The sequence below is a fragment of the Protopterus annectens genome, chromosome 12.part0 (genome assembly GCF_019279795.1).
Source record: "Protopterus annectens isolate FY-2018-M chromosome 12.part0, PAN1.0, whole genome shotgun sequence".
Classification (NCBI taxonomy): domain Eukaryota; kingdom Metazoa; phylum Chordata; order Ceratodontiformes; family Protopteridae; genus Protopterus; species Protopterus annectens.
The window spans coordinates 192,949,052-192,968,521 of NC_056746.1; the positions used below are offsets into that span (position 1 = coordinate 192,949,052).

Here is a 19,470-nt window from a genome sequence, read left to right on the forward strand (position 1 = left end):
TATGGAAGTTGGAGTATGGAAAATAGGCTATAGGGGCTAGAATTTACTGGAGAATGTCAGTAAAAGAACAAGGTATTTGGAGTGTGATGAAGCATAAGTTTGGCCTGCAGGTTAGAAACTGCCTTCTCTACCAGGGACTGATAACAGAGCACAGGCAAAGAGAAAGGAATATGGGAGCGCTAAGTGAAAGACCAGCTCTGGTAGAGTTATTTAAATGAGTCTAGAACAGAAGTTGCTGCTAATTAGTAGGGCATATAAAATATTTCTTGCAAACTTTCAGAATCAAAGTCAGAATGTTAAAAAAGATTGGGAATTGAAAAATGGAAAATCAACATACAAAAGAACAATGGGGGGACATCTGTGGCTCCCCTGTATGCAACAAAGCAGAAGGTTTAGGGTTTTTTGCTTGGAAGTGTCTGCAGAGGTATATGAATAAATCAAGCAGACTTCAGATAACCTTTCCTCACATACACAAACTGTGGAGATGCGATGGAGCATAAAGAGGTAAATAGGAACTTTTTTTGGGAATGTAATAAGCTGACAGGTTTTCAAAATTCCCTCCAGAGTACTTTGTCAGAAATGCTGTGGGAGCAAATGGTTGTAACAAAGGAAATAATTCCTTTGAACTGGGATACAGGATTTGAATTGACCAGATGCGGTAAGTTTAAAGCAACTGCCAAAAAAACAATTGTTAGAAATTGGAAATCAGAAACTAAAACAATAATAACTGAAGTACTGAATAGTGCAAAGGAGATAAATGAACTGGAAATGGGATCTTTAGAAAAGTTCGGGAGCAAACTACACAGAAATAAATGGAATACGTGGGAACAACACATGCACAATAATGTTCAGGAGGAGGAATGAGGTTAAGGTAAGGCAGGAATTGAGCAATTTATGTAAAGTTTGAGTGAATGAAAATTCTTAAAAAGAGAGTACATACTTGTGTGTATGATCCAAGAAAATTAAAAATGTTTGCTATAGTTTGTTTTATTTTCTAGTATTGTATGTGTACCTAGGTCATTATCTAGAACGTAAGAATCTAATAAAGGTATCTAAAAAAAGATTCATATCAAGTTTCACTACTTTAACATTTCTATTAACAGATTTCTAAATGAACTACATGAAGCAACTCAAATAGATAACCTTCTTCTAACACAGTGTGTGTGTTCTATCAGCTAAGCTCTGATTTCAGCAGTTCTTTTCAGTGAACTCTAAATCAGACTCTGGAGACCTGGCGTGAACACCACCACAGCATCCTGACAGTTTTACACTATCCAGAGATTGAAAAATAAAACTATAAATCCCTGGCAAAGTGCCGCCATGCATTTCTGATAGGTAATTACAGCAGCACTTTGCATTTTGTCAATAGTCTGTACACTAAGCTCACTTCTTCAGTCTTGGCTCTTCTACAGCTGCACTGTGTCTTCTCATTCTTCAGTGAAAACAGACAGTAAGGATGTCTTAAGCAGTTGTGGCAGTTTTGTGGCTTCCTCATTACAGCTACAGAGTGGGTAGTCCTTACTATGCAAATTTTGTTTTTACATGCAATTCCCCAGTCTCCAACAGTTCAGCCTCTTGGTATCCCTACCACATTCTCAGACACTAAAGAATTGTATATATTAAGAGTCTTTACAAGAAATACCCAGAGACCACTCCCCATCCTAGATGGAAGGACAAATGCTTACAGGCCACTAGTATATCCAAGGAGGAATGCTTCTGACATATTATATGATCTTGTTGAATGGTGAACTTTAAAATAATAAGTGAGACCCCAAATGTATGGGTCTATATTAGTACAGCGAAAGTTTAGCTTGTCGAACACTGAAATGTTGACAGCTAAACAGTGAAAGCTTAAAACCGCAAATTGCCAGTTCTGTGAATTTTTTCATAGGGAAAAAATATGCTTGGCCATTATCGGGAATTTGCCCTTTTCCCCAATGCAGAGCGATCTCATAGTTGGTATATTTAGTTGGGGGGGTGTTAGAAAAATGTGTATTTGAACACATGAGAAATGCTAGCTTAAAAGCAAAGCAGTATATAATGCATTTTATTCTATTAATCATATAGTAGTAACATTAATTCATGTCTAAATGTGAAGTAGTTTTGAAACTGCAGTGTGGCTTGAAGCAAAGCTGATCTCTGACCCTGGCAGAATGCCAAATGTTTATGCTTTTCACAAGTGATTATCTGCTGGGTCAGGAAATTAAATGTGTGAAATAATGAAATCTTCTGCTCTTTCCTGTTGGAATGATCTGACCTTGTATATGTGTTACTAAGATAAAAGTGTAACAGAGAACAAAGACATGCATTAAAAGACTGAAGCTGCTATTGTATTCGAACTGACATGAAACCTTGAACAAGTAACTTTACAGAAAGACATTATGACTGACCAGCTGGATAGCAAGGCCGTATTCTATCTAGAGGAAAAGTTTTTTAAAATATACAGCATCAGCAGATTTAATGAATGAAGGCTTGTAAGCTAAAGTGATGTAGATGCCCTGTGACATATCATGTCAGTAAATGTTAAACCTATATAAAATTGTGTGCTTCCTGTTTCATGTCAGACAAAATTCTGTTTGAATCTGAACCTCCTGTGTATTGAATTCTTAATTTTATTTAACAGGGTGGCACAGCTCTCCACATCAGGGGGTGTGTGGGGGGCAAAGCTCCCCACTTAATTAGGATTCAAAAGTTTGTTTTAGTTCCCAACAGCTAAGCAAAGTTTTTTCCTATGAAAAACTTTGCAGAAGTGGTCGTTTGCAGGTTTAAGATTTCACTGTTTAGCTGTCAACGTTTGGGTGTTCGACAAGCTAAGCAGTCAGTTTTATAATATAGACCCAAAAGTACTAGTTATCTAAATCTTGGAGGATACCGAGCTTTAAAATAAAAAGCAACAGCCCAAACCTGCTGAGACATCAGACTCTGAACCAGTAAAGGTCTGGAAATTTTAAGATGCTGCTGTCTTAACAACCAATATCAATAACGTTTTGACAGCATTTTACACACACTTAATGTTTTCATAGTAACTGCATATGGAATACTTTTCTTTTCCATACACACATATGAAACAAAAAAAATAACATTTGGAAAATGACTCGTGCCCTATGTGGTCCACGTGTTGGAAGCAGTCACTCATTAACACTGCTGCTCTGATTCTTTTGATTTGATGCTTTCTCAAGTCCCGCTACTGTATTATAATGCCTCCCTTCTTATGACTGCCTGTTCCATGACACCAACACCCCCTCGGTAAAGAAACTGTAATTAAAAACTTCCCCTTTTTGGTTTCTGTCTATGCTTGTTGCTGCCACCTCTGTCTTTTCTTTACAAACTGAAAAGCATACATTAAAAATAGGACTTCAGCACTAACAGGAAATTTTCTCAACTGGCACAGGGTTATGAAAAGAGTCTCCAGTAGGCACCTGCAGACAGTAATTATTCCAGTTATTCTAGTTCTGCAACTTCTTTCTTCTTTTTGTTTATGTATGTATTTTGCTTCAGCAATGCATAGACCTCCCTTAAGCTATTTAGAAACTGTACAGCTCTTACCTGTGCGTCCAATATATAGCAGTGGTGTGGAAGGGCAAACACTGTGTGATGACTCTGTTGATATTGTGGACTGCTTCTCTCCTGTCATTGGGTCTACCACAAACCAGGTGTCTTGTTTTCTTCCTGAAATATACACACAAAATAAAACTTACTGATACATCCTTCTCTTCAACAATTTCATTTAAATGGAACTGAGACCTTTAGAAAAGGGTGGGAGAAAACTACACAAGAAAAATGGGAATTGTGGGAACAATACATACAAGGGAGGAATGAGGTTTAAAAGGCAGCAATACTTAAATGAGCTATGTAATTGTAATGTTTGAGAACAATTGGGTAGATTATAAATGATGTATAAGGTTTGCAACTGGGAGTGTGTCATTATGGTTTGGGATATAAAATGCTTGCAACTAGGATTGTGTTGTTGTGGATTGTTTTCATTTATATAAATGCATGATTGCCTATGTAGTAAGTGATGGTTTACTAAAGATGTTTCTTGTTTAAAAAAATAAGGCAGGAATTGAATAATTTACATAATGTTGCTTAGCTTATATGATATATAGAAATATATGTGAAGTATAATGTTTATTATGTTAATATAGTTTGCTTTTATATGAATGTAAATTTGCCTGCATCACAAGTGATAATTCAATAAAGGTGTATGAAAAAAACATACATAGTTTAAAGGTAAAAAAGAAATCATTTAATGTAATACTTTTTAGAAGAGATAACACACTGATTCACATGGACCGACTTTAGCCATAGTTTGACTGCATGCGCACAGAAGTCGAACATTTTGTACTAACATCAGCATACAAAGTCAAATACGTGAGAACACAACATATGAAAAAATTCAATTAAAAACAATGTTCAGCTAAAATGTTTAGAGTGCATCTAACATATGCAGATATGGAATGTGGATAAAATACATAAGAAATGAGTACTAGCAGTAACTAATAAACACTAATAACTGGAAAGATATAAGTAAACCAACCAATAAGGTATGAGAAACATGAGGTGTTATACATTACATAGTTATGAAGTATAACTACTGAAGTTGCCCAAATCCAGCCTTAGGCCAATCCTTTGTCATAGTTTAAGATAATAAAAGAAGGGGGGGCAGTTCCTGATGAAGCAGAACTGGCTGGCTGTAGATTTTATTTGTCACTTTACAACTCATAACGTAGCACTTCTACTACAAGGACCACCTCACTGTTTATCTTCCCATGCCTATCACTATTGTAGCCTTCTCTGAACTGCGATGGCGTGAAAGGACAAATACTGCAGTATTATATCTCCTGGTTGATGGAGGAGCTACCGTGATGCTGGTATTCAGCCCTGCCATAGGCTGGATCTTCCCTCTACCCTAGGCTGTCACAGTCTGTTTGTAATTGTTTTTAAGTGTTTACTGACAGCTGTGGAATATTCATGTCTTGAATTTATGAACCATTATCACTTTTCCAGCTCATAGGTTATGAATGCCAGAAAGCATGACTGGCAAGGAATATACTGCCACTAACTAAAAATATTATTAAAATGGACAAACTTTAGCATTTGCATATCAAATAAAAAAATAAAAATAATTAAAGTACTGGAAAATTATTTATTTATTTTACATTTCTTGACTATGGAAGTCCGGCTGGGCACAAAGGCCCTTTTTCAGCACAGACCAAGGCAAAAAAGCTCCAATACATGCAGTACAAACATAATCTTTTTAAGTTATACAATATCAACAATGTCAGGCAGAATGCAATTCAAATACATTTTCAATGTCAGGATAGATAAGATAGCAACCATTCATAACACAGCAAGTCTAACATAAGCATAAGAGTAATAAACTTTCATACTCACACACTCCTTGAATATGATGAAACACTTGCACTCAGAAACCTCAGTGCCTTCTGTTCACCTTACCTATGATTATATACGCAGCTAGTGATTACCACAGTGAAAGAAATGTGCTAGCTGTTTCTCCCCCAAAACAGAGTAGCCTTCTGGAAGCTTGAAATGGTAACTCCAGTCTATCTATGTGTAGCATCTACCTCTGCCCTTGTGGTCCGAGTCATGGATGAAATGGGACTGCAAGTGGCCTGCCTAAAGATGACTAGGCTTAGATAGTTTAGCCCAAACTGCCCACTTAACATTTAATTTACATTTTTTTCACGTGTATAGGTTACATGATGGAGAAAGTGGATGTCTCTGCATCGTAAGCAGGTTCAGTGACTACTGCATCAAGGCCTTCAACCTACACTTACTCACCAGTATCACAGTTCACTATGTAGGGTGAAAAGATAGGGACTCTAACCACATATTCAGCTCCTGAACAGTTTGTATCAAATAACAAGAAAGCATAACTATAGTCTCATCCAAGTAAGGCTACAAAATTTTTATACCAGTGAGGAACCAAGTTTTTGAATAATGGCTATATATCAGACAACATGGGAAGTGGCGAAACGTGTGCTTACTATGTCACTCAGATGGAGGGCCCTGGCTGTACAGTGGTATTGCTAGTATCGTCTTTTGTGTGTATGTGGGGGCAGGTGCTGGATGCAGGTCTTTTAGCAAGGGGCAAGACAGACCATGCTAGCAGGAGTACATAGCTGCAGCAACATGCTTGAATAACTTGAATTCAGGTCATTGCAATATTATGATTGCAGAGGTGGATAAGTACTACAAAGAAATATTTACTAAAACACATCATCACACACAGTAGGATAGGCGCTGGCATAGAATCTATCACCTGCCTACTGATATCAAGAAAGGAGCAGTGAGTGGGTCACAAGGGGTGATACATGGGGGTCAGTAAGGACAGGGCAAAAAGAATTACAAAACAATAAAACATACCTGTGATGACCCACCACTGGACCAGTAATCAAGGAGCCTCAATCCTCACCATTGACAACAGTGGGGGAAGGTTTACTGGGAGGTTGACAAGTACACACACAGTATTTTCAGATGCAGCTCTCTGCATCAAGTGCAGTTTCCCAAAGAGACCAGAGTCAGTCTGGAACTGATTTCTCCCTCTTCCTCCAGATCCCCAATAAGACTCCCCACTGGCACAGTTATAGAGTTAAGTCCTTAGCCAGGGTTCCAAGCCAAGTCCTCCAACACTCTCTCTTTAGATCCCTGGAGCATGTGGCTCTGAGGGATTCGGATTTCTTTAAGTGTAGCATGTCCAACAGCTCTGGGTTTAACATGGCCATGTATGTTAAGCAGAGATTGCCTCTGAGTAGATGATATGAGACAGAGTATAGCTGGAATTTTTTAAAGCGGTCAGTGTAGGGCATCTGGTTTAGGCCCGTGATTCTTTTAGTGAGGTATTTCTTCAGCCTTTTCAGTTGTTGCAGACGTCTTGAGAGGTACATACCAAACGAGGCATTGTATTCTATAATGGGTCTAATGAGGGATGAGTACAGTGGGACAATGACCTCCTTTTTTCTGGGTGAAAAGCCCTTAGTGATGAGGTGTGCCACATAGAAGGATTTCCTGACTGTTGTGGCAATGTGGTTATCTAAGGTGAGACCACTATCCACCTGTGTCCCTAAGTGTCTTATCACACTTTCGGTGTTTGGTGTGCTGCCACCTATGTGGTAATTCACAGGTACATGTTTTTTCCCAAAGGGGATAACAATACATTTCTTGGCATTGAGCTTGAGCCCATGGCTCTGGCACCAAGCATCTGTTTCTGTAAGGCCCTTTTGTAGAGTGTCCACATTATTTGGGGATTCAATAATGGCTCCCAGTTTGCAGTCATCTGTGAACTTTGTTAGCCAGAGTCCCTTAGTGTTGGGCCTGTACTTCAGAGAAGTAGATGCTGAACAAGAGTGGTCCCAGGACTGAACACTGAGGTACTCCACTTGTCTGGAGCTGGATGTATGACATCTAAGTCCAAGGAAGTCATTGTTTCACTGTATTTGGCATTCATCAGACCTACTATTGAGTACAATGCACCCTTTGGTAGTACCTAACCAGGCATATCTAACATCTGAAACATCCACAGAGGTTCCTTACTAAAAGAATACAGGGTGTAAGTAATGTGTCCTATGCAGTCAGCCTCAAGGCCCTATCCCTGTATTCTGTCTCCTACAGGCTTCTGAGGGGAGATCTATGCCTGGCATACAGGGCATTGTCAGACCCCACTCTAATGGACCTCCTGCATATCCACAAAACAAATAGTTGCAGAATTACCCATTTTAAAGGCTTAAACCTTGCCTGTGATATAAATAGGACCTGCTGGAGAGATACCCTGTCTATGGAACAAGCTCCCCATCCACGTGAAGCAGAGTTCCTCCCTAACCCAATTCAAGTGCAATTTGGACAATTGGATGGGAAACCAGAACTTCATCCTTTGTTTTGCACATATGTCTCTAATGCAAACAGGTAACCTGTAAATGGTTCATCTCCCAGGCCTATGCTTACACTTATCAAGGGTATCAGAACCTGTCAGAGATTTGGGATGCATGCCTAGGCTTAAAATGCCCTTGCGGTCGTTAGCCTAGTAAACACCTATGAACCTATGACTGCATTTCTTCAATGTTTCCTTTTATTTCATTTTTATTTATACTTCCTATCTTTTCCTTGCACATGATTCAATGACTGCCAAAGGCTGGACATGCAATGGCTGCAGTAAAAGGACATCATTCACTTCTGCAAGTGGAGAGTTAATGGAGGGACATGCTCCTTTCTCACTCCCCCAAGGGAGATGTGAGAAGGCAAAAGACTTGTCATTATTCCCTCCTCCATTTGGCTCCTTGACATTTGAATTAGTTATCAAACCTGGACATCACTGGCAAAGAAAACTATACTCCCTCTATGCCAGTAGTCCATCCCTACAGTACTGACAACATACATCTTCTCTAATCAACTGACTGTGATACTTTTATAGTTCAACAGCAAAGTGCCACTACAGCAGAAGAGACCAGTCTCTCTCTTAAATCTAAGGAAACCTCATCACTGCCTCATAGTCACATCCGAATCGCCACCATTAAAACCATTAGGTCTAGCAGTGAAGTGACAAACTAACCATTTTCACTGCATTAAAGGAGAACCACACCCACAGACTCAAAAATATGATTTCATCATGTTTTGGTGTTTTCTACATTTTAACACTACTCTGGGACTATTTACAGGTTTTTAAATATTTTATACGTAATTTCTGAGTCTGACCACATGGGGTCTGGCATCTTGAAGTAATTCTGATTGTTTAGTCTGCCTCTAGGTATCCTTCAATGCAGTGGTTGTCTGTAACAAATTACATCACACAGGCTTCTTTCTTCCTAAAGCTCTTGTCACTGCATTGATTTTGCAAGTATACACTGCTGTCTTTCAGTCAGTTAGTTTTAAGTTACATTTCATGCCATTCAACGACTACTTAAAACTCCAACAGTGAAAATGTCATAGAATAGGCTTTCAAAGTGCTTTTTACTGCTGCTTCTTTTTAGAATGGCTAAACTGCAGTCTTTTGTGAAGCCTGAATTGTACTAGTTTGGCAAAACTCCCATCCCCCTTCACACTTAACTTCCCTAGCTGTCAAAGTGCTAATGGTAATTTGAGTTATTACCCGCTGTGATTGTCAGCTCACAGCAGGAGACTTGAATCATGTACTGTTTTCCTTGTTCTAGCCTTTACTTTCTGTTTAAGTAGGGGAAGGACCAGGGAGCTGTGACATCACAGCATGGGTCGGTTTTTAGGGCGGAAGTGGTGATGCCAGTTTGGGGAGGGAAATGGCCAGAAAACTACCTGTATTCAGTGGCCTTGATGACATCAGTGAATTGCAGACTGCAGCAAGGGTGGAACAAAAGTTTTTTGAAAGTGAAACCACCACAGTATAGTGAGGTACTGTTCTAGTGCAGAGAAACAGTCAATTTAAAATATTTTAAATGCTGTATTGTTTTTTATTCATAGCAGGGACAGTAACTAGGGAGATGAAAGAAAGAAGTTGAGCATTTAATAATAGAATCCCACTGTTGCCCTTTAATTCCAAAAGACAAAAAAATATGTGCGGTGTGGTTGAATATTATACAATTTTAATCACACTTCAGAAAAAAACTACTACTTCAGATGCACTTTTTCCTTATAATGCATAGCAGGCATTATTAAGTAATGAGTTTAAAAGCATACAAGTAAGAAAAACAGAAGAATAAAAATGTAACCTTGGGCAAATTGTGTCACCACAACACACTGAGTAAACCTCTGCCATTTTGTTCAATTTTTCGTTTAGTTTTTAATGACAGGGTAAGGATCACAAGGCACAAATGTCTATCTTCAGAGGGCACTTGGGAAAATCAGATGGTCAAGTAATACATTGTTTAATTGTAGTCTTAAGTACTCTGTGATTCAATCAAACAAATGGCTGTAGGACATAGGTTCATAGGTAGGTACTAGGCTATCAGCCCTGGGGCCTATATAAGCCTAGCCAAAAAAGTTCCCCGGCTTTTGCCACCCAAGAAAGTTATTTTCCTGCTCCCCTGTCTAGCACAGCCACAGAAGTGATCCTGGGGTGAATTTCCTATTTTCCCATCCAATTGTCGAAATTTTTCTTAAAGAGGGCTAATGAGGAGCATTGCTTGACATGTATGGGTAGTCTGTTCCAGAGCAAGGGAAGTCTCTGGGACAGGAATCTATCCCTCCAGCATGTTCTGTTTATTGTGGTGGCATGGTTTAGGTCCCTGGACCATGTGGCTTGCAGGGATTGGGGTTTCTTTAAGTGTAGCATGTCCAACAGATCTGGGTTTGACATGGCTTTGTAGGCGATAAGCGACGGAGTAGAGATGGAGTTTTTTGAGATGGTCTGCACGTGGCATCTGTTTGAGGCTGGTAATCCTCTTAGTGAGGTATTTCTGTGGCTTTTCTAGTTGTTGTAGATGTCTTGCGAGGTACATGCCAAACGGGGCGTTGTACTCTGTAATCTGGGTCTGATGAGGGATGAGTAGAGAGGATGAGTATCCAAGAATAGCTCATTAGCATCTCATCATCTTACCCAAACACTGCACTGCTTTCAGATTTTTTCAAAACACATTTTTTTTTAATCTTTTTCATTCAGATTTTAAGATTTTAATTTTGCATGCATGTGGTTTTATTTTTCTTAACCTGATAAGGACTATTAGGCACATGCACTTCTTTTCAACATGACCTGATCAGTAATACAGAAGGCAAATATATTTGAAGGGTTCAAGTAAAGAAACAACAGGTTGAAGTTGTTTTTTAACTCTGTGGACATCCATCTTTAGCAGCAGTTTTACTATGACACAAATAAAGTGCAACAGACAGGGACCCCTGAATACTGCATATGTGTGCGTGCAAAAAATGTGGGTGGTTATTCCTATAACTTTCTCACCCAGAGCTCAAGAAACTAGAATAGCACAAACCCATCCATAAATATCATACATCAATCTCTTGTCATATTTTTTGCATGGCTAAAACTAACAAACTCAGTATATTTAATGTTCTAGCTTGGAGCATGAACATCCTAGATTTCATGTCAAATGGGCAAATATGCTTAGAGTTACAATGCAGTGAAAATTATTTTCTAAAAGAAAAACAAGCCAAAAACTAAAATATTAAATTGTTTTCCCAACCCACTGAAACAGGAGGCAAATGTGAAAACATGCCACAGCAGTTCTGTGCATCTGTGGTTATGATACACCCCTCAAAGCATTTCTCACTCTGTCTGAAATTAAGAAGAAAATGAAAGTTCCTGTCTGAATTCCCAAAAGAGTCTGAATGCTAAAGTACTTTCTCACATTTGCTTTTGTTGCTCTCTCAACACTCGAGGCCTACCACCTGCCAAGTCCTGACACCTGTCATCAATCTCTCTTCCTAGTGAAGTGCCTGACACAGAGAGATACCTACTGAGGTATTAGTGTGACAGCAGGGGAGAGTTGAAAGTACTTTCACATCAACCTATACTTTATACAGGGAACCAAATAAAGGCTAATATCATGATGAACTTTGTCACTCTCCTAGGAAGGCACTAGGCTGACCCCTAAAGGGTGTAGCTCTATCATCATGCCTTTTGATGGTCACATACTTGTTGCAGTGTTGTACCAGGCAGGTACAAGAAAATCCTTTTAGACTCTCAAAAATTAATTCAGTCAAAGAAGTACATGACCACAAACTGTCCTTGATACACAAGATGAACATAAACATATCAAAATAGTATGAAACATACCCTCATTACCTGTTAATCTCAGTAAATTACTGAGGTAAGAAACTGTAACCTTTTAATGTAACAGAATTCAGGCCTCTATTAGTCATAAATAAATGACAGCTGTCTAAGCACTCAGTGCTGGGCATGTCAGTGCTCGCTTCATTTGGCCCAAGCATAGCATTCCTATACTGGGGCCTAAGGTGCATGTGTACATTAGACAAAGGCTGCACCTGCAAAAGAATACACTCTCAGGTGAGATGATTCAGTTTACTTGCAAGACACCCTACTGTTGTTTGATGGCAGCAGCTTAACCATTCAAAAGAAACAGAGCAAGAGGACAGCTATAAGGTACTCAATGCAGAAGGCCCAGCTAAAGATCAGTTTATGTGGTGAGTACTTAGACATCTATGAACCCTCACATAAAGTCACTGTTCAATCTCAGCCTTACTACAGGATATGTACCCAAGGAATGGCGTACAGTAACAGTGGTCCCACTCCACAAAGGTGGTGCCACAATAGACCCCGGAAACTATTGCCCTATAAGCCTGACTAGCCTGGTCTGCAAAGCTATGGAGCATATCATCATGGAACTCATAAACAAAGACATTGGGAACCTCCAAACACTAGATCCTACCCAATTTGGCTTTGTTAAGGGCAGATCTTGCCTCTTGAACCTGGTCGACTTCTTTGAAACAGTCACCAAGGCCGTAGATGAAGGGAAGGTAGTCCACACAGCCTACTTGGACCTCGCAAAAGCCTTCGACACAATACCCCACTCGGGCATCATATATAAGCTCACCAGCTTAAATATCAACCCCTGTGTCACAAGATGGGTTGCAAACTGGCTCAGGGATAGAACCCATATGGTCAGAATTGCAGGTGCCATGGCAGACTCTAAACCAGTTACAAGTGGCGTCCCACAAGGCTCAGTCCTAGGACCTCTCTTGTTCGGTATATATTTCTCTGAGGTACAGGCTAACACGGGAGGACTATGGCTGACCAAGTTCGCAGATGACTGCAAAGTGGGTGCCATAATCGACTCGCCGACTGACACAAACATCCTCCAAAAGGGTCTCACAGAGACGGATAACTGGTGTCAGAGCTATGGCCTAAAGCTAAATGCCAAAAAGTGCATAGTCATCCCCTTTGGGAAAAACAAAGTGACCACAAATTACCACATAGGTGGTAATCCATTAAGTACGGAAGAAGTAATTAGGGATTTGGGGACCCAAGTAGACAGCAATCTCTCCTTTGACAATCACGTTGCCAAAGTGGTTAGAAAGACCTTCTATATAGCCCACCTTATCATGAAAGGGTTCAACATCTAGATCAAGAGAGGTCATTGTGCCCCTCTACTCATTACTCATCAGGCCCATAATTGAATACAATGCCCCATTTTGGATGTACCTTACCCGACACCTTCAGCAACTGGAAAGACCCCAAAAGTACCTCACCAAGAGGATCAAGGGACTCAAACAGATGCCCTACGCAGTTGGGCTAAAGAAACTCCAGCTCTACTCAGTTGCTTACCGCCTACTCAGAGGCGATCTGTGCCTGACATATAAAACCATGTCCAACCCAGAATTAATGGACATGCTCCACCTCAGGAAATCCAAATCCCTTAGAGCTACATGCTCCAGGGACTTAAACCTCAGCACAGAAATAAATAGGACATGCTGGAGGGATAGATTCCAGAGGCTCCCCTCACTCTGGAACAAAATCCCAATCCATGTTAGGCAGAGCCCCTCAATGACCCTCTTCAAGAGAAATCTTGACGAGTGGATGGGAGATCGTAGGTTTACCCCTGGGTTCTCTTCTGTGTCCCTACTAGACAGAGGCACAGTAAACTAATCTTAAAAGGCCTATCTTCTGTGACCTACTATACAGAGGCACAGCCAACTAATCTAAAAGGGTGGCGAAAGCCAAACACACTCTGGCTAGGCTTATAAATGCCCTAGTGCAGATAGCCTAGTATCAACCTATGTACCTATGAACCTATATCTTAACTTGAGATTTGCTCTGTAAAAACCTAAGCGCATAAAAGGGAGGGACCTGAAAAACAAAAGGGGAACTTCAGGGCAGAGTATCTAGAAGGGCAGTCCTACCAAAGAGTGATTTATTTCAGGAGTGCAGGTCCATAGTGTATTTTATGCCAATGGTATACAATGACATCAGGCGATGTCCATGGCACAGATGTCTCCTGTGTACACATTCCTGACATATGCACCAATTAAAACTACTCTCTTGGAGAAGTACCATTTGTCAAATAGTGGCAATAGCAAAAAATGTCTGTTTTAGATGAATTCCTGACACATGTTACAACAACTTAATCTCCTATTAGAATATTCCATATCAGAATGCAACTGTGGTTCAGATTTCTGCTGCAGACACATTTCTGCAATGTACACTAGAAAAAAAACATTCTCCTGGTGCAATAACTTGTAAACCCTTCTGGTGACAAAAAGACTACACAACTAGCCATCTCTTTCAACTGAATCTCTAACTGTAAAACTTTCCTTGGCAGGTGCAAATAAAAAAATCTGGTCTATTTTCCAATGCTTATTCATTCATCTGGCTGAGGTAGAAACACAAATTATCCGTGAACATTGAGAATATGGGGAATTTGTTATCATCCTCTGCCCCAGTTTTTGGCTTTTAGAAGGATTACTGGGACTACAGAGACTGACCAAGTGACAGGTCAAGCAAGCCACTTTAAAGAGATTTACACAGGAAGCAAAACCCAGACCTTTTGGAAGGCTAAGTAACAATGCTATTTGTACTCATGAGTCTGGAGACAAAATTCATAAGGTTAGTTGAAAGGCCTTGGCTTGAACAATGGCTTTTCAAAACTGAATGCATGAACATTGTGCATTCCTCCACAATGTAGTAACTTAGAAGTAATATTCCAACATTCTGAAAAGTGATGTAGAGGAATGGAGGACTTCATTCACCAGCCCCACCAAGAAGGCTACCATTTTTTTAAACAATTTGGTGTGAAAGCTGCCCAAAGCAACAGAGTTTGACTACATACATACAAATATTTCAGGCAAGGGCAATAATGTCCATCTAGCCTGCCGATGTACCAAAACAGTAATTCCCATAATAAGTGACCATGTTTATTTATTTATTGTTTTATTTTTTTTTTCATTCAGTTTGGTAATCGGGGTAAAACACTAATCCAAATGGACCTATTTCAGTCAGCCTAGATAATATAAATGACAGCAGACTAGCAAGTTAGCAAGACATATGAATGCAAACACAATGTTGGGACAATAGTAATGAATAAATAATACTAGTAATAATAATAATAAAGTACACACGGTATAGGGGATAACAGGAAGGGATGGTTATAATAAGGAAGAAAGAAGAAGGAGAGTGAAACAGTAAAGGGATAGAGCACAAAGTGTAAAAGCTAACACAAGTAAAGTAAGGGCACACAAAAATTAACTACATACAACACACACAACTTAGAAGAGATGTCACATAATAATGTAGGGAAATAATGTGAGGAAGACAAAAGATCCTGTCTGGTGAAGAAGACAGTGGGGAATTAGATGATGTGTCAAGAGGGAAAGCATCTGCACAGTGACTTGGACTTTAGATGATCTTTAAGCTGAGCATGAAATGATGGGTATGAGATGAGGTCTTTAAGATTAGTAGGGAGGAAATCCCAGAGTTTTGGGCCTAGGATGGAGAAGGCATGGTTAGTGCAATTAAGTCTGGTTCTTGGACATTGCAGAAGTGGACTAGAGTGCTTAAGACTTCTTAGTTTGTAACTGGGGGGTTCTGTCTGAAGAAGTCTGAGACTAGGGAAGAACAGGAGAGTTCTTTTAAGAGCTTGTAGAGTTGGAATCCAAAAAGCAGGTTGGCACGTTGTAGGACAGGTAGCCAATTGGTTTATTAAGTGTGATACAATGATGCTCATTTACAGGGAAGATGATAATGAAATGGCAGATAAAGATGCTTACAGTTTGGATGGTAGAGGAGTTTTTTTTTTGGATGCTGCTGCAATGAGTGGAAGTCCATATTCAATATGTGCTAGTATAGTGCCTGTATCTATGGTATTCCTGGTTGGAGAAAGGGGGAATTTTACAGAACAAAAATAGGAGGGCATTAACTTTTTTTCTGTTTGTTCTAGGTAAAGGTGAATGTCCAGTGCTGGATAAAGCCACAAACCAAGATATTTGAAGGAGATGACTTGATTAGTGGGGTGTTCTACATGGTCATGGATAAGAAATGATTGAGAGTTTTTCTGCCATTTATGGAAGATACTAAATAGCATTGTTTTAGTTTTGGAAGTGTTCAGAATTAGCTTTTTGTTGTTAAGCCTTTATTAAGCAGTTGTTGTATGGTCGAGGAGGTCAGGTTTGAGTGAAATAAGACCATGTCATCAGCATAAAGTAAGAGAGTAAGGAGAGGGTGGTCAAGTAGTAGTTTATTAATGAAAATGGAAAAAAGAAGAGGGGCCACAATGAAGCTCTGAGGGACTCCTTTAAGGAGAGGGGTGGAAGCAAACAGGGTGTTCTGAAACTGAATAGAGAAGTACCAGCTGGAAAGATAATTTTTAAACCTGGGAGCTGTATGTGGACTAATTCCACTTTCATTTAGGTGATCTAACAGAATGCCTTGGTCAACCAGGCTGAAAGGTCTGATAAGGTCAATAAAGATGACTCCAGTGAGGAGGGCTTTGTCTACAGCTGGGAGGATGGTATCAGTAATGTCCAGAATGCTGTAGAAGTAAGCCTACCAGCACAAATGCCATGCTGCTTTGAAGCTAGTAGATGATGTTGGAAGATATAATGAGTGACTTGATTGTAAACTAATTTTTCATGGATTTTACTAAGTATGCAAAGAATGAGGATAAGACATAAGTCAGTGGTGTGGGATAGGTTTGTTTTTTGGGAAGGGGTTTAACAGTGGCTGTTCTCCAGATATCAGGCAAGATGTTTTAAGTTAGACAGAGATTACGTGAAGGGGGGACTATGAAATCCTTACCTAGGAATAAGAACCATTGGAGAAGGCTGTCATGACCAGCAGGTGAGTCGTTTTTATTTCTTCAAGAGATGGTAGTGTTTAGCTTTGATTGCTTTGAAATGAAAAGTAGGAATATAGTGGGGAGAAGAGAGGTTACAGTGAAAAAAGGGGTTGTTAATGGAATCAGAGATGGGAAGTGTACTGACATGGAGGCTGAAATCAGCGTATGTGAGGTGAGGAGGACTGGGTGTTGAGTTAGTATGGCCTGTCAAGCCGTTAACTTCTGCCCAGAATGTTTTAGGTGGGTTTAAAAGGGATGACTGATGCTTTTTCATAATGTGACTTTTACATGGCCCTACTGCACGTTTAACAAGAGTTTTTAGCTTAATATAGTTTTGCTGAGAGGTTTAGGATGGGGTGTTTTTCCAAGCATGCCAGGCATTGCTCCACAGACTAATGAGGTAATGAGGCATTTGAGTCTGTATAAGAGCCAGTTGTGTTTTAGGGAGTTTGTAGAGCCATGTGATTTTAGGAAAGCATGAGTCTGAGAGGTTAGTGAGAATTTGTGTAGAGAATGCTGCAGTGCTTAGGGTCAGTAGAAGAGGAAAAGGAGCCCAGTCTAATGAGGCTATAGCTGCCTTTAGTTTGAGAATGCTGACTGGGATTTGTTCCAGAGCAATATGAGGCAGGGAGAAATTTTATTTATGTGGTGAGAGATATTGAAGCTGAGTGGACAATGCTTACTGAAGGAAGAGTGGTGAATATGGGTCTATATCACTTTGTTGAATCCCATATCAGTGAATACCACTTCAAACTATTCATCAAAGCTCCTAATCAGCAAACGGACTTTTCAGAAAAAAATTTCCTAAGGCAAAACATTGTTTGACTACCATCTGGAATTTGCCCTACTTCCCACTGTACGGCGATACTGGAGTTGGCATATTTAGTTGTCTACGGGGTGCAGCCCCCCATCTGGGTAGGTGTTAAGTTTTATGATTTTTTTTCTCAGTTGCTAGGGTAGCCTACTGTTGGTCTGCCCTAGAACATTTTGCTGAAAAGTCCGTTTGCTGGTTAGGAGCTTCAACTAATAGATGTTCGGCGAAGAGGTATTCACTGATGTGGGATTTGACAAAGTGATACAGACCTGGTGAATATGTACTTGAGAAATAATCTTAGTATTAGTAATAATAAGATCAAGAAGTGAGTGATGAAAGGAGTTAGGATATGATCTGGTGAGTTCTGTAATCAGTTGTGTGAGTTGAAGTCATTAAGGATTTCCAAAATACTATTTTGATTAGGGCCAATAAGGTTGAGATTGAAGTCTCTTAGCAGAATGAAGTTTTTGATATTTTTTTTTTTTTATTGAGGAGATAATTTTAAGCAGAAGGGTTTTAAATTTGGTGTGGGAGGTGGAAGGTGAGCAACAGCAAGATGAACAGGAAAGTTCAACAAGAGAAACCAGGAACCAAACAAGAAAAACTGATGGAGGCCCAGGGATCACACAAGTCAAGTATAAACCACACAGCTAGTAGCAACCACCAAAGATTTATTGAGCAAAAAAGTACAGTTTTGTACCTACCATAAATGTAGATGTTCGAGTGTATACACTGCTGCAGTCATTATACTTGGGTTATCCTGCCATCAGGCGGTTCCCCAGTCGGCCTGAGTTCCAAAGTCTTGGTCCGGCATCGGTTGCTGTCACCTCCTCCCTGACGTCAGTGCAACAGGGGTATATAAGATGCAGCCGACGCCATTTTCTTCAGTTTTTCTTGCCCCATATGTCAGGTGCCCCCAAAAAGGTAGTCAATTCAAATTGCTAATAAAACATACATAAGAAAAGCAATCAACAACCTTCAGTTACCAGCAAATACTCCCCATAGGTAGTAAAGGGCAGAAGACATAGGTACGTACCAGCAAATAAGAGGGGAAGGAGGGAGGGTAACCTGGACTGCAGCAGTGTTTACACTCAAACATCTACATTTATGGTAGGTACAAAACTGTACTATGTTCATCGTGTTACACTGCTGCATTACACTTGGGTAGAATCCCAAAGCTGAGGTAGGGTGGCTGGTTCTATAAGGTATTAGGGGTGGCTATAAGGCCCTGCAGCACTGCAGTGGCAAAGCCAGCTCTGGATTTAGAATATAGAGACAGATGGTAATGCTTGGTGAAGGTATGTACAGAACTCCAAGTTGCTGCTTCTAAAATGTCCTTGGTAGGTACTCCTCTGAGGTAGGCAGTTGAAGTGGTTTTTGCCCTGGTGGAGTGAGATCTAAGGCTGTTAGGTACAGGTTTCCCATGGTGTGTATAGCAGAAACGTATACAGTGACCTATCCATTTTGAAATAGTCTGTTTTGAAATGGCTTTTCCCTGTGCTCCTGCAGCATATGCTACCAATAATTGCTCAGTTTTTCTGAAAACTTTGGTTTTGTCCAAGTAAAAGTGTAACTGCCTATGCATGTCCAAGGAATGCAGTAGTCTCTCCCCTTTGTTCTGTGGATTTGGATAAAAGGTTGGCAAGTGAATAGTTTGGTTTAGAGCTACACTTGATACCACCTTTGGCATAAAAGTAGGGTTAGTTCTTAAAGACACCCTGTCTTGGTGGAAAATGATGAAAGGTTCCACTGAAATTAGTGCCTGTAATTCTGAAACTCTTTGTGCTGATGTTATTGCCAGGAGCAGAGCAGTTTTCCAAGAGATACATTTTAAAGCTGCTGTGTTAGCTGGCTCAAAAGGAGGTAAAGTTAATTTTTCCAACACGAAGTTGAGGTCCCAAGTTGGAGTAGGTGCTCTACGGGTGGTCT

General features: G+C 40.0%; 1 protein-coding gene across 1 annotated transcript in view; it reads right to left on the reverse strand.

The window, feature by feature from the left end:
* Window positions 1-19,470, reverse strand: part of ERN2 (endoplasmic reticulum to nucleus signaling 2) — an 886,535-nt gene that overhangs the window by 535,617 nt on the left and 331,448 nt on the right. Inside the window, exon 6 of the mRNA XM_044089233.1 lies at window positions 3,547-3,669. Coding sequence (XP_043945168.1) covers window positions 3,547-3,669 — 123 coding nt within the window. The remainder of the gene's footprint in view (window positions 1-3,546; window positions 3,670-19,470) is intronic.